Below are 15347 nucleotides of genomic sequence, written 5' to 3'. Positions count from 1 at the left end.
GGTTGTTATGAGTTGTAAACGATAATAGCATATGAGTACCTTCCAAATCCTATGTATAGGTTAAAAAAGATCACTGTCTTTCTTTTTAAATTTATAACTATCATGTGTATTATTGTATGTTTAATTTCTATTTTGTGCATCAGAACAGCATGTGATGTATAATGCAATCTCTTATTAGAAAAAGGATCCAGGGAGGCAGTGCACTGTAGTGGTTGAGAGCCCAGTTTCAAATCCTCACTCCGGTATTTGCGTAGCGGCTTGATCCTGGGCAAGTTTCTCAACATTTTTAAACTTACACTTTCTTCTCTGTGCTGATGCTAACAGCAATAATTATAATAAATAATAATAATAAGTAATAATGGAGTGGCATCCACTTCCTAAAACAAGATGCCTCAGGAAACTCTATGCACTTTGATAAATGTCGATAATTGTAGAGGGTCTTCGGGCCTTTTTTTCATAGGGTCACTATGAGTCATGCTCAACTCAAAGGTAATCAACAACAACAGCAATAATAATAATAATAATAAATAATCACTAGCTTTGGTGGGCTAGTTGGTGAGCAATTGCACTGTCAAACCAAATGTAGGTTTTCCAAACCCATCGTGGAAATATGGGCAATCTCTTCTCATCAGATTTACAGCCTCTGAAAACCTGCTGGAGAGTCAGCTATGAATTGATTCTGACTAGACGACAATGAGTTGATTTAAGGAAAATAAGAATCACCAGTGGTTTAGTCTGTTGCTAATTGTGCTGCTAAGCCAAAGGTTGCTAGTTTCTGGTGGTTCCTATATTCTTGGGATAAAGAAGGAAAGTGTTCTCCTGTTGCAATTTACAGCCTTGGCAACTTGCTAGAAGGTGGCTACATGTGAGATTCACTGCAAAAGCAGTAAAAACAAATGAACGTACAAGTTCGAGGAACAAGTCATTTGGTCCTGGTTTTCTCTCTTCCTTTCCCGACTGGCATCTTTGTTGTTATTTTTATTAACCATTCAGTTGGAACAGCCTCATAGCTGACCCTCGAATGGGTTTTCAGAGGCAGTAAATCACACAGAAGAGATTAACCAACCTTCCACAGAGCACCTGTAGATTTGTATCTCATATATTTGGGATTGTAGTGCAGGTTCTTACCACTAGGCAACCAAGCCTGGAGGAGCAGGAATTACCTGATGTTGTTTGTTTAACAAACTCAAATTCATGGTGAATTTGAGCTTCCTGCTTTGGGGTGGCAGTATACTGTTAGCAGGGTTATAAAGATAGAATTCTGATTGCTATAGCTACACCCTTCTTCTCAGGAAGTGGAGAAATGCATACAGTGTATGATGAATATGGTCTCAGAACAATCCACCCCACCCACCATGCTTATTAATAAGGCCAAATGTGCAATTAGAGAAGTTGTCTGGGGTTTTGAAAATAGTTGTGTATCTTCTTCTCAACCCTGAGTAGTTCTTGGGTCTGGCAATTACTAGAAAGCTTCTGCTTTCTGTTTCCTTAGTTCTGGAGTTATGGCTGTGCTGTGGTAGCATGGTGTTTATTAAGTAAGTCTTTTTGACCAGAGGGAGACTTGAAGTTGGTAGCTTCCCATTGAGACCCTGATCCATGGAGGCCAGGTAGAGGGCTTGTGTGGAAGAATTCTTTCTGGTCAGCACAAAGTTCTAGAAGCCAGAAGGAACCATCTTGTCCTGTGAGTGTCTCATTTGAATCCCTTATCAACAACACAAAATAGGATCAGGGGAAATACACACACACACACACACACGTTATCATCTCCACTTGGGCATCTTTTGAGCATGTTGTGTGCTCTCTACTTGTTGTAAACGATAAAAGTACTTGTGTAAGTCTCTGAGCAAAAGCACATGACATCTGTGGAAGAATTTCTGTTAATTATTAGTTCCTTTTTTTTCTAATAACATCCTGGCTTTCTAAGAATCAGGAGTGAGCTGTGAGCAGTATGCAATTCTGAAGTGATACATCTTATATTTGATGCAAGAAACTAGGACCTGATGAATCCCAGCTGTGACGTGCCACCTTATAATTGGCATTTCTAGATAGGGTATTTTGTGCCACTGAATAGCTTTTGAATTCAGTAACTCATTTGGTCCTCATATCAATGAGGGGAGGGGACAAAATTACTCTTAGACCATTTTGGAGACAAAAGAATGAAGACACCAAAAAGCCAAATCATCTGCCAAAAATCATACAGCTTGCTAGCTGTAGAAGCAGGTTTTCCAGTTATTTTGATCTCATTAAGCATGATCCTAAGTAGATCATTCAAACTCAAACTCACTGCTCTTGAGTTGCTTCTGACAGATACACTGGCAGACTCAATAGCAGGAGAGGCACATCCTTTGTTTAACAGTGCAACTCCCTCCAGATTGCACCATCAGGGCTTCCAGGTGGGTTGTAAAAAGCATTCAAGCCATTAGTGAAAAACAGTTAATGTGCCTGGCATAAACAGTTTAATAAAGTTAACGTTAACTCGCCTCAACTAATGAGTTTCATTAATCATATTGTGAAATATTACTGTAAAAGAGAAAAAAAGAGAATTAGGATCCCACCCTAACAATTCTCTAAAAAGTGATACTGCATAACAATAAAGCAATAGAAACGTCTGATTTTGTATTAATATTTCTTTTTTATTATTATTGTTTGATATGACCTCTCATGCTCTAAGCAGCACAAAATCAATTTCAGTTACTTTCCCTCCTTTTTATGACCACCTAGACCAGTGTTCAGATATGATGAGAAAGGGATCTGGCTGGTTCCTATTAATACTTCTAAAATAACTATGTGAGTATTTTAGGGCTAAGGAATGGATGTCTGTTTATTTAAAAGGAAAATTAAGGTGTTCAGTTCAAGTGCAAATATATTTCCATATTAAAGTTGTAGCCTTGCAGATATTAAGGTAATGGAGATGTATGCAAACACGCTGAAATATAATGCTTAATACAAAGAAGAATGTACCTTTTCCCTTTTTTTTGCAGAGAAAGCTAAAATACTTCCTAGAGCATAGTAATATTTTCCATTACATTTTAGCATAATATTTGTTTTCAAGGAATTGAACACTGCTTGCAAGATTTCATACTCTACAGTTTGTTTTTTTATTGTTATTTTTAGGGATTTAGAGCTAATGTAAACACTAAGTAAAGATAAACCTTTCAGAGTATGCTTTGGAGCAAGGTGTCTCAGAACTAGACACTAAAGAATTGAAGCAAGTCTTTTTATATATTTATTAACAAACATTTGTCCTCGCACAACAGTGTATGATTCATCCTATCATTAATCATTATGAAGTATGTTAATCATTCTATGTGTGATGCCGAACAAGATAAGAACTTAGATCACTGTTGTATTCAGAAAGAAGATTTCAAATAAAGAAACACAAAGCATATATTTAGCCAAGACTTAGCAAGTTAAATGACATATCTAGAAACTTTACTTGCTTCTATTCTATACATCCTCTCTCAGAGGATATCTTTTAACTAGCCTTCTAAGAGTAGTAAAATGTGACTTTTTAAAGAAAAAAATCAAGCAGATTTCACTTTTGAGACAGGAAAGTAAGCACATCCAAAGTTTAATACAGCATGGAATAAGTGTCTTTGATGAACAAATACTGTAGAAATCCAACATTTGATAATTTCATCTTTCCTGGGAGGGGACAATCCTGTATAGAAAATGAACAGATCAAGCAAATGATCTATTATTTTTCAACATTTTCCGGACTATTTTCTTGATTATAGGAGCTTCTGGGTCCAGGCACCTTTCTGAGCCATCTTTTAGTGTTACTCTGCAAAAAAAGAGAAAAGATTAGGCAAAAGTCCCAGACTCAGAAGAAGTGGACGGGACTGAAGACAGTGGTATATGTTGGGAGGAGTGTATGAGGATAAGGGTAAAGGGGTTCCTTAATTAGTCAATAGTATAAAGCTTACATCAGCTCAGCTTTGTCACAATAGACTCCTGGTTTGATCAGCTTCAATGTCTTAATGAGACTGAGGTTGACTGTGGACGTGTGCACACACATGCAGCGTAGTTCAAGATAAGGGTCTGCTCTTCCGAGGTTACCTGGGGTAGAAACGATAAATCTCTTAGTGGTCATGAGTATTTTAAGCATCTTACCTATTGGGGAAGAGCCCTGGTGAAGCAGTGGTTAAGTAAGTGCTCAGTGGCTAACTGAAAAATGAGGGATCCAGACATGCCAGCACCTCCATGGGGAAAAGATGAGGCTACGTGCTTCTGTGACGATTTAGAGTCTTGAAAACTGAGGCTATTCTACTTTGTCATACAGGATTATTCCAACTCAGAATCAACTGACTGGCACAGTGGTTCTTTTTTGTTTTGTTTTTTTCAACCTATTGACTTGTTTCCTCCATCTCCTTATTTACAAATCGAAGTAATTTACCTGTCATAAAAGGCCATTTGTGAATAAAAGTGGTTAAATCTTTAGTAAGACTAGTTAAAAGGCTTGGCACAAGTTAAAAGATAGCAGACTGTAGCTCCTCCTTTCAGAGTTCCTATACCCACATTTGCTCCAGAACCCTCTTGCCTACAGCTTCAGCTTCGAGGAGGCAGAGTCTCACCCTTTAGGGGTTTCTTTTCCTTTCTTAGGCAGCTCAAGTGGCTTATTCTGTAGACAGTTGCACTGCTAACCCCAAAATCCACTAGTGGCTTCATAGGAGAAAGATAGAAATCTCCTCCAGAGCAACTTAGAGCTTTGGAAACCCACTGGATGATCAGCCAGAAATCAGTTCTGACTCCTCCATGGAAAGACTTCGACTTTTTTTTACTTACTTTCTTGGCTGGCACAGAGAGTGAGCATAGTCAGGAGCAACGACGGCAGTAGCAACACTTGTAGAACACCCAAGGGTTTGGCACTGGTGTGCGAGGCTGTGTTATATCTGAAGGTCATGGTGAAGGCTTCTTTAGAGTTCAGTCAGAAGACTTCAGCATGAAGATGAATTGATACTTATGTCATCAGCTGAGTGACTCTTCATGCTTTTATACATGTTCCCTCAAGGTCAATGAGGAGGATAGGGAAAGAGAGGAAAAGGGGTGAGGTTTTCAGTGCTTAAAAATATCACTCGGGGTGGCTGGGTTGTGCTGAACTCAGATAAGCACCAGGAAAGTTAAGGGTTCCTATTAAATTGCATTTTGTGGTTCCCCTCATCCCCTTATTCTCCCTTTCCCAATAACCATCCTCCTTACACACAGAAAAGTATTCGCCTTGAGGAAGAAAGGACTAGACAGAAATAATATGCTTCATTTCTTTTATAAATGTATTTATAAACTTTTATAACTACAGAAACTTTATGTGCCTAATAAAAGATATAAACATTTGATCCTTAAAAGAGAGAGTTATTTTCCTTTACAATTTGCCAGTTGTGTTGTAAAAAAAGAAAAGGAGATCCTATATTAGTCATAGTGTTTGAAATTAGCTTAGAGAGTTAAAATATGAAGTAATCATAGGACAATTTGAATATTATACTATGGGTATCTTTATTCTGACTTTCAGATGTCTTTTTTATCATCTTATGCTGAAATTGGACATAAAAGTCAATTTCTCTTGTATTTTAAGATAAAAATTTATTTCTAAGAGTGGTATATACTCTAGTTAAAAAGAAGTCTCTATCTCTTTTGCTTTTATTCTCTATGGATAATTATATAACTTACTTCTGTCCCTCAAAAATATGTCAGCATTCTCTCATGCTATTTTGTTTTCCCTTTTGTGCCATTATTTTAAATGACTGTAGCAGTCTGTGACTTGAACAATGACTTTCTAGTCATCATCTCGAGGACACTGAAGAGATTCCACTATTGCATTTTTAAAAATTTCAATGAAACCCTTATTCCTCAATCTTCAGACTCTAGTTGAAGGTCTCAATCTCAAATTTACATGATAAAGAGTAATAAGCCCCACAGAGAAACGTACAGGGACATATAAATAGAATGTATACATTAAGAAGGGAGCACTGGTGGCGCAGTGGCAAGAAACTGCCCTGCAATCCGGAAGCCACCAGCCGTTCTGAGGGAGAACAATGAGCAATCTTCCTCCCATGAGATTACCTTCCTCTGAAAACCCACCAGAGCTTCAGCTATGGGTCGATTCTGACTCGACGATACAAAACAACAACAGCATACATTAAATGCTGGCTTACATGTATTGTTGTTGTCTGGTAATAATCTAAACAGATCATATACATTGCATGCTGACTTATATATGTTTTTGTTGTCTGGTAATAATCTTTGTCTCCCCATAATACCCGCCTCTTCGTCAAAATTGTACACTTTTGAGAGTAGACACATGCCTGGAAGGTCCTTTGTAGTCTTCATGACTCCTACAGCATGTGGCGTTGTTACTATGTGTGGACAAGTCAGAACCAATTCATAGCTGACCCTCCAGGGATCTTCAAAAGCTGTGAATCACAAAGGAGGAGATTGGCCCCTTTACTCCAGTATAGCAGCTGGTGGATCCATATAAAATATCTTTTAGCTGGTAGTACAACATTTTACCCACTAGAGTCACCTATATGTAGGATACGTGATATACAAAATTATTTAAAATTCTCCTTTTATTTTCAGATTTTTATCTATCTTTAAAATTGTATACAGAATTCTTGAAATATTCAATGTGTAAAAGTTGCTATTAACCAAAATATTGAGCACCGTAAACCATATGTTGTTGTTTTGTTGTTATGTGCCATCGAGTCGCTTGCCACTCATAGCGACCCTATGTACAACAGCCCTAAACTCCGCTCTGTCCTGTGCCAATTGCACCGTCTCTGACATTCCCATCCCAATTATCCCAGTCACTGAATCAATCCACCTCATAGAGGGTCTTCCTCTCCTGCGCTGTCCCTCCATCCTCCCAAGCATGATGTCCCTCTCCAAGGACCGGTCTCTCCTCACAACATGTCCAAAGTATGTTAGATGGAGCCTCAGAATCCTTGCCTCCAAGGAGCCACCCGGTTTAACCCTTTCCGGGACAAATCTGTCTGTTTTCCTAGCAGCCCATGGTATTCTCAATACTCTTCTCCAGCACCACAGCTCAAAGGCATCAATTTTCCTTCTATCCTCCTTGGTCATTGTCCAACTCTCTGATGCATAACAAGTGATTGCGAAGACCATGGCCTGTATCAGATGCACCTTAGTCTCCAGAGAGACACCATTGCTCTTCAGTACTTTGGAGAGGTCCCTAAGAGCAGCCTTTCCCATGGCAATGCACCTTTTAATTTCCTGGCTGCTGGTGCCAAGACTGTTGACTATGGAGCCAAGCAAGTTTCCCAGCCAATTGTCTCTATTGCTTAACAGTTAATAACCGTACCTAGATACACTCATAAGCCTTGTTTTAAAGTATTCATTTTTCTTCATTATATTTTTTTTCTGCTAACTCAAGAGTCTAGCCATAGAAAATGTTCAATTGATTTTCTACCACTCTCACCCATGAATTCATATTCTAGGAAGAAAATAAAAATACTAAACTCATTGCCATTGAGTGGATTCCTGTTCTCCATTCTAAGAGACAGGACAGACAGAACAGGCTATTTCAAAGCTCTCTTTACAGAGGTAGACCTGTGGGTACATTGTTCTTCTGTTGAGTAACTGGTCGGTTCAAATCGTTGACCTTTCAGTTAACAGGCAAGCACTTAACAAAAGTGCCACCAATTCTCTTACTAAGAAGTGAGTGGAAAGGAGACGTTTCAAGTTGAAAATTAGTATCTTTCCAAGAATTGGAAAATGGAGTGAATTGCAGAGAGAAATTCAACAGAAAAAATGAGCAAAGGGATTCCTTTTTAACACTTTGTAAGGAAGGACTTCATACCCTTAGAACATAATGGTGGTTGAAAGAGTGTTTAATTTATAGCAAAAAGTTTCTTTATTCAGGTGTAAATTGAGAATCATTCAGAACAAGATGCTGCTGTTATTAGGTGTCATTGAGTCGAATATGATTCCTAGTGACTGTCTGAACAACAGGTCTGAACTTTGTCCTGTCTTGGATCTGCTCATGATCTCTGTTGTTCTCAAGTCTATTCTGGTAGTCTCTCTGTCAATCTATCTCAGGTAGGGTTTTCTATGTCATTGAGGATCTTCCTTTCTTTCACTGATGCCGTTTTTCCCTGCATGAAGGCTTTCTCCAAGAACGGATACTTCTTAAAAATATGCCAAAAGTAATGATATGAAGTTTTACTATCCTTGCCTATAAGGAACACTCTGATTGTACTTCCTTCAAGACAGATTTGTTTGTTCATTTGGCAAACCACAGTATATACCAACGTCACAGTTCAAAGGCATCAATTATTCTTCTGGAATCTTTATTCATTGTCTAACATTCAGATGCATAGAAAACAATTCAAAATACATGATATAAAGGTACACAGTACAAGATATAAAGGTTTAAAATATTTGAAAATATCTTTCACCAATTCTTCAGACAAAGTACTGACCATGTTTATCAAACTGGCTTCACTGAACACTTTTCATTCCATACATACACTCTATTTCCTGGTCTATTTAGTAATATTGTCCAAAAGTTTCTAATCCTTTTGGGGAAACTATAGGGAAGCTATTCTAAAATGATGACGTTGTTTGGGTTAGTAAGTACCAGGAAAGAGACAGTCACAATAACATCAAATCATTGTCTAATCAACAAATACTTCTTGTCACTATAGATGCATCATCAGCTAGCTCATCTGGAAACATTAACACATTTCTTGAGTCACTAACATTTTGAAAGTGTGTTAGTCAGCATTTAAGATAAAGAAAAATCTTTGCTAATTCCATTGATTTAAGAAAAGTATTGATTAACCATATCTTATGTGCCAAGGAAGACCCTCAATGAGATGGATTGGTACATCACTGTGGAGATGATGAGGATGGTACAGGATAGGACAGTGTTCAGATCTGTTGTTCATAGGGTCGCTATGAGTCATTCTTGCCTCGAAGACACCTAACAACAACATGTGCCAAGGTACTAACCTTGATACCAGAAGTTAAGAGATCAAAAGATGGGTTGCATTGGGGAAATCTCCTGTCAAGGACCTCTCTGAAGTTTTAAGGAACAATGATGTCAATTTAAAAACTAATGTGCACTCAATTCAAGCCATCGTCTTTTCAATTACTTGTTATACATTTGAAAGTAAGAAAATTGCTAAGGGTGATAGAAGAATAATTAATGTCTTGAGTTGTGATGTTGGAAAAGAGGACTGAATATCCCAAGTGCTTCCAAAAAGAACACTCAAATATGTTTGGAGAAAGTTCAACCAAGGTACTCCTCAGAGGCAACTATGGTGAAAATTTGCTTACACACTTTGAACGTGCTGTTAAGAAGGGCCAGTTCTTGGAAAAAGACATCCTGCTTGCAAATATGGATGGTCAGTAAAAGAAAGGAAGATCCTTACCAAGATGGATTGGCCCAGTGACTACAACAGTGGACTTAAGTATTTCAGAGATGATGATGACAACTTTCCGATACACTGTTTATGGGGTCACTATGAGTTGTAGTTGACTCGACAGAACCTAACAACAACAAAAATAACATATGCCAAGCATCAAAGAAATGTCTTTGTTGTATGAGTTACTTGCTATTTATTTTATAAAAGACTTAAAAATTGAGCAAAGTTTTTGTTGTTGCCATGTACTGTTGAGTTGAACGTACTCCTAGCTGATCCTTCAGTAACTTTTCGGAGACTGTAAATCCACAGAAGGAGATTGTAAGAGGACGTTGCTCTCTTTCTTCTGTGGAACAGCTGGCAGATGTGAACTCTGTATCTCCGGGTTAACAGGGCAACTCCTTACCACTAAGGCAATGGAGAAATCAATTATAAATACTATCAGTACAACTGCTACCAAAACTGCTGCTGTTAACTACTATTGGCTTTTGCATAATTTCCTTTGTTGTCTATGATGAGAAACACAATACAGATAAAGCTGAAGTAACTCTGTAGAAATGGGTCAAAAAATGACAAAATACATTATTCAACAAAAGCAATTTGTTTGTATAAAATTACGGTTTAAATGAGGCAGAAATAAGCGTCAGAGAATTATTAATTTTAAAATAACTCGACAACCTTTTCATGATCTTACATTGTCAGTCACCCTGTTCTTTTCGTGGTAAGTTCTTTAATATCATTTTCCTTTATGTGATCATATAAATAGCAGCGCTTATTCAGGAAACCGACAAGTTTTCTAAAACCCAAAAAAGAACTTATCTGTTGACCATTTTAAAAGAAGTATCTAGAAATATTGGAAGACAATTGTCCACTAAAATTAAGAAATACCCTAATTGACTCATACAAAGCATCTTGAATGGTTGTTAGTTGCTGTTGAGGTACCGCTTTGAACTGCCATCTCCCAAATTCATCTCCTAAATTAGTCATAAAACCAATTACACAGAATATGCTAAGTATAGTAAGAACGTCAGTCAGTGTGTTAAAGCAGAGAACCATCAGTGCATTGTATAATACTAGGCAATGCAAGATTTACTGTACTTGCTGAAATAAAATGTTGTTTTAGCACCATTCTGAGTTGTCAAACTCAATTACTTGGCACTCCAGTAATTGATGATTTGCTGTATCCTTTCTCTAGATGAAGCCTGAGGCTAGTGTTGTGGGAAGGTTGAAGAAATTGGTGGGGAAATTCCTCCCTGAGCTCTCTGTTTAAAAGATGCAAAATGTTATAGTCTTGACATTAAAAATTTTTTATTTTATGTTAGTATCTTAATATTAATTGCATAACAAACATATAAAATATTATTCAGCTTTTCAATGTATTTATTCCAGGGACACTATAATGAGGCATTGCTTGTGAGTGAAAACACATTAAGTTGTTAAATACTGATTCTTCTTTTGCTCTCAGTCAATCCAAAATTTAATGACATAATGCAACTTTGCATTGGCTATGATTATTCCATAAATTAATAAGAGGTATTTCAGTCATCTTGCTTGGGCTCACTTGAGTAAATACATCATGATGAAGGTGATTCAAATATCCAAAAGTACTACATAGCCATGTTCATATGGGACTAGCTTGGTGCTGACTACTGACTGAATTCTGATGAGACTGTCTGCTAGACACTTCAGTTCTCCCCTTCTCTTTCCCATTTCTTAACTTTTCTCTCTTTTTGAAGCTGTGCAGTCTAACATATATCTTCATAAAGAACTCCAATTCATTGCTGCTGAATCAGTTCTGGTTCACAGCAGACCCTCAAACAAAAGTTTCTACAACTATAAGTTGCAGCTTAAGAGAGACTGTCATTCCATTTTCTCCAGTGGTGTCTCTATTGGGGTCTAACCATCTGGGACACTGAGAAGCACAGTCTGTCACTTAACAGCACTTGTCATTCACTACACTACCAGCTCCCTTTCAGTATCTTCTGGAGAGTACAAACTGGCTTTCCTCATTTGCTGGGAATGCTGCCTACAGACAGTCCACAGCTTAAATTCTCTCTGAGCACAATTTTCAACACCAGGGGACTATCTCACCCAAAATTATGCTCACTCCACATCTAAAATCTGATCAGTGGAGAGTTACTGAAATCAAGCCTTTTTTCACCCCTCAATTCAGAATAATCCCAGAAGGCTAATCCCTTTCCAAAGCTTCTTTTAGAATCTCTGTTGCAAAAGGATTATGATCCAACCTTTCCCTTTGCCTAAACTTTGTTCACTTATTGTAGATAGGTGCTGTTTTGAGAGCATTCTGGATAAATGTTTTGTGCACATGAATATAATTTTCATATCAAAGTCTCATTCCAGGGAGCCAGATCAAAGATGTATTTTCTATTTTTAAAATCTAATTCAGCTGTGTTCAGTTAAAACAAAGAAGCAAAAACCTTTGTCCTGTGGGAAAACTCGATATCCTTATTTCAAATGATTTTGACTTAAGTTGAAAGTGTCTCTTTTTATCAATTTTCGTATCCTAAGAATCTTGCACAGGCCCTGGCTTGTAACATGATTACCAGTATATGTCAGGAAATATTTCAAGGATGACTATTTATATGAAAAGATACATCATACTTTTTGATAATGTTATCAGATAAATGATAGAAAATACATTTAGATTATGTTTCCACCTAAAAACCCAAACTCATTGCTATCTAATCAGTTCTGACTCTCAAAGACTCTCCATCAGGCTTCCAAAACTGCAAAGAGAAGAGTTAACTATCTTTGTCCTACAGATGTCTTGGTGAACTTGGCCTTTGCCACAGACTATGTCAAAATTCCTTTTATAAATTCATGAAAATAAATATGCAGGAGCATTAAAATGAATCATTAATGCACAGTAAGAAAAGAACTCGATAAAATTAGGGAAAATAAAGATACCCTTTAAATTAATTAAAATACTTAATATTTAAATATTTAACTGAAATACTTGGATTTAAATTAAGGGAAACTTGGATTAGAAGAAACAAGAATGGAGCTGGTATTCATCAAGCATCTACCGTGTTCCCTTAACACCCATGAAGTAGTTACTATTGTTCTCGGTTCACAGATAAAACTGAAAAATGGAGAATTGTCAAATTCACGTAGCTGGAAATATCCACAAGTATACTTAAAATGCAATTGTCACAATTTTGTGCAAAACCAGAAAATCAAGCAAGTATAAACAACTTTGTTGTACTGAGTTATATAGAGTTGTACAGAGTAAAAAGACTGTTGACTACTACAGATGACACAATCTTGCTTTCTGAAACCAAGGAGGACTTGAAGCATTTATTGCAGAATGTCAAGAACTGTAGTCTTCAATATAGATTGAAGTTCAACATCAAGAAAACAGTTTCTTACCACTAAGCAAATTGATAGTGACAAGATTAAGATTGTTAACAGCTTCAATTTACTTGGCTCCATAATCAACACTTCTGGTACCAGTAACCAGGAAATCAAAAGACAAATTGGGCTGGGAAAATCTGCTGTCAGGGACATCTTCAGAGCACTCAAGAACGTCATTCTAGGGACCAAGATATGCCTGATTCAAACCATAATCTTCACAAGTACTTAAGTACGTGTCAGAAAGCTAACAGTTAAAGATGATAGAAGACGAATCTTTGCTTTTGAGTTGTGGTGCTGGAGAAGAGTATTGAACTGCTAAGAGAACAAACTCAGTTGCTAAAAGAATAAACAGGTCTGTCTTGGAGAGGGTGAAGCCAGGCTGCTCCTTGATGACAAAGATTTTGAAGCTCTGTCTCACATATTTTGAGCATGTGACAAGGAGGAAACAGTCCTTGGAGAAGGACATCATGCTTGGAAGAGTGGGAGGACAGAGCAAGAAAGAAAGACCCTGGATGAGATGAATTTACTCACTGTTTGAGGTAATGAGAGTAAGTGTGTCAGAGACAATGAAACTGAGTAGAGTTCAGAGGCGGTGGTCACTATGAGTTACAAGCAACTTGAGGGCACATAACAACACAATAACATAAACAGACTCTGTTTTCAAAAAGGGATCAACTCCAGAGGAGGGTTGGAAGTATACATAATAAACTTACTTTTAAAAGAAATACATCTATTAATAGTTTTATGATTGTCGTAAGAGTCCGGAATGAGGGTTGCAGAGTGGAGTATACTCAGGGTGGGGGTGGGGATGTGCCGGGAGATTGTATACCAATGAAGGAGTTTTTCTTTTGCTTTTCAAGGAGAAAAGCGAACTGGGGGTGGGGAGAAAAGTGCAACAATGAATGAATGGAAATCCAAAATCTCTGTAGATGTTCATTGAAATTAATAAAAATTTAAAAAAAGAAAGAATATATTGAAAAAAAAGAAATACATTTATCAAGAAAGTTGAATTTCTAGAGGGAAATTATTGCAATTTCTCTATCTTTAAGGGGGGAAAGCCCCCACTGAATTTAAAGAAATATCATTTCAGAACTAAACTATGTTGTAGTAGTCTCTACATACTTGAAGCATGAAAAGGCTTTCTCAGAAGTAGAATACTAATTTTGCTGACTCAAGAGCAAACAAATCATCAGCCAAAATCTAAGTCATAGTTCATGCTCCCATCTTCCGTGATTTAGTCAGTGAGGCGAAATCCAAATCCCCAGGTGCCCATTCTGTCTGGTCTACTTCTCATTTTGTAATATCCAGACCAGGAAAAACTTTTGAAGTAATGCACAGTACGAAATTTACCCACAGTAATCCTTTTCCTTATGCAAGAATGAAAACTTTGATAGAAGACACAAAATCACTAGTCATATGTTATCACAGAGCTTGTCATACCAACAGGAATTGAAGGATTATGTGAATGTGACACACCCAGAGGCCAGAAGTACAGTCTTGAAGAATGGAAGGCATAAATGATAACATTGAAAATTTCCTGGGTTTGAACAGCAACATAGATCAGAGTTTAGCTGACTGCTTGTTTAATTGTCAATGATTTAGTAGATGAGAGTTTCAGAGCCTTAACAGAGTAGAAGAATTGTTTAAAAGTTAGTAGAGGGCCAGTGAAAGAAAGAAGGCCATTAAGGAGCTCTATAGACCTGGTGCCTCTATCAATGGGCTCCAGTATGTTTGAGATCATAAGAAAGGTCCACGAGCTGTTGTTCATAGGGTCACTATGAATCATAGATGAGGCAATAACAACTAACAACAACAAGGTGGGGGTATTCTGGTGGCATACTGGATAGGGAGTTATACTGTTAACCCAAAGGTAACATTTCTCTGGTGGTTCAAATCCACCAGTAGATGAGCAAGAGGAAGTTGTGCAGTGTCTGCTTGTGCAATTTACAGCCTCCGACAATCTGCTGTATGGTCAACTATGAGTTTCTTCTAACAAGACAACAAAAATTTTGAGATTTTTTTTTGCCATCTTTCAGTTTTGTTACGTGTTAAGAATGAATCAGAGTGACCCTATGGACAACAAATCTAAAACTGTCCTGTCCTGTGTCTTCTCATCATCTCTGACATATTCAAGCCCATTACCGCAGTCACTCTGTCAAACCACCTTTTTGAGGGTTTTCCTCTCTTTCAGTGATCCTTCAACTCTTTAAGCATGATATCCTTTGCCAGGGAAAAGCCCTGTCTAACCACAAGCCCAAGGTATGTGAGATATACTTCACTATCATTATCTCCAGAGAAGACTCTGGATACACTTTGGTTCTTTTGGCAGTCTAGGGGGTGTTCTGTACCCAGCTCAAAGGCATCAATTCTTTTTTTGTCATATTTATTTATTGTCCAGGTATCAGATGCATAGCATAACAAGTGACTGAAAGGACCCTGGTCTGAATCAGGCACACCTTAGTCTTTAAAATGATATTATTGCTTCTCAGTTTGGAGGTTTTCTGGGGCTTTGTCTGACATACTTTGGACATGTTGTAAAGAGAGACCGGTCCTTGGAGAGGGACATCATGCTTGGTAGGGTGGAGGAACAGC

At 37.5% G+C, this 15347-nt stretch overlaps 1 protein-coding gene across 1 annotated transcript in view; it reads right to left on the bottom strand.

The window, feature by feature from the left end:
* Positions 1–3681: 3681 nt before the first annotated feature.
* Positions 3682–15347, bottom strand: part of LOC102850250 (platelet basic protein-like) — a 25139-nt gene continuing 13473 nt past the window's right edge. The window contains exons 4-6 of the mRNA XM_006898466.1: positions 4786–4892; positions 3927–4059; positions 3682–3784 (exon numbers count right to left, since the gene is read on the bottom strand). Of these exons, the coding sequence (XP_006898528.1) occupies positions 3682–3784; positions 3927–4059; positions 4786–4892 (343 nt within the window). The remainder of the gene's footprint in view (positions 3785–3926; positions 4060–4785; positions 4893–15347) is intronic.

The sequence above is a fragment of the Elephantulus edwardii genome, unplaced genomic scaffold, assembly GCF_000299155.1.
Source record: "Elephantulus edwardii isolate Elephantulus edwardi_28Jun2011 unplaced genomic scaffold, EleEdw1.0 scaffold00230, whole genome shotgun sequence".
Taxonomy (NCBI): domain Eukaryota; kingdom Metazoa; phylum Chordata; class Mammalia; order Macroscelidea; family Macroscelididae; genus Elephantulus; species Elephantulus edwardii.
The sequence above is the reverse complement of the archived record's forward strand: the minus strand, read 5'-3'. Positions and strand labels throughout refer to the sequence as shown.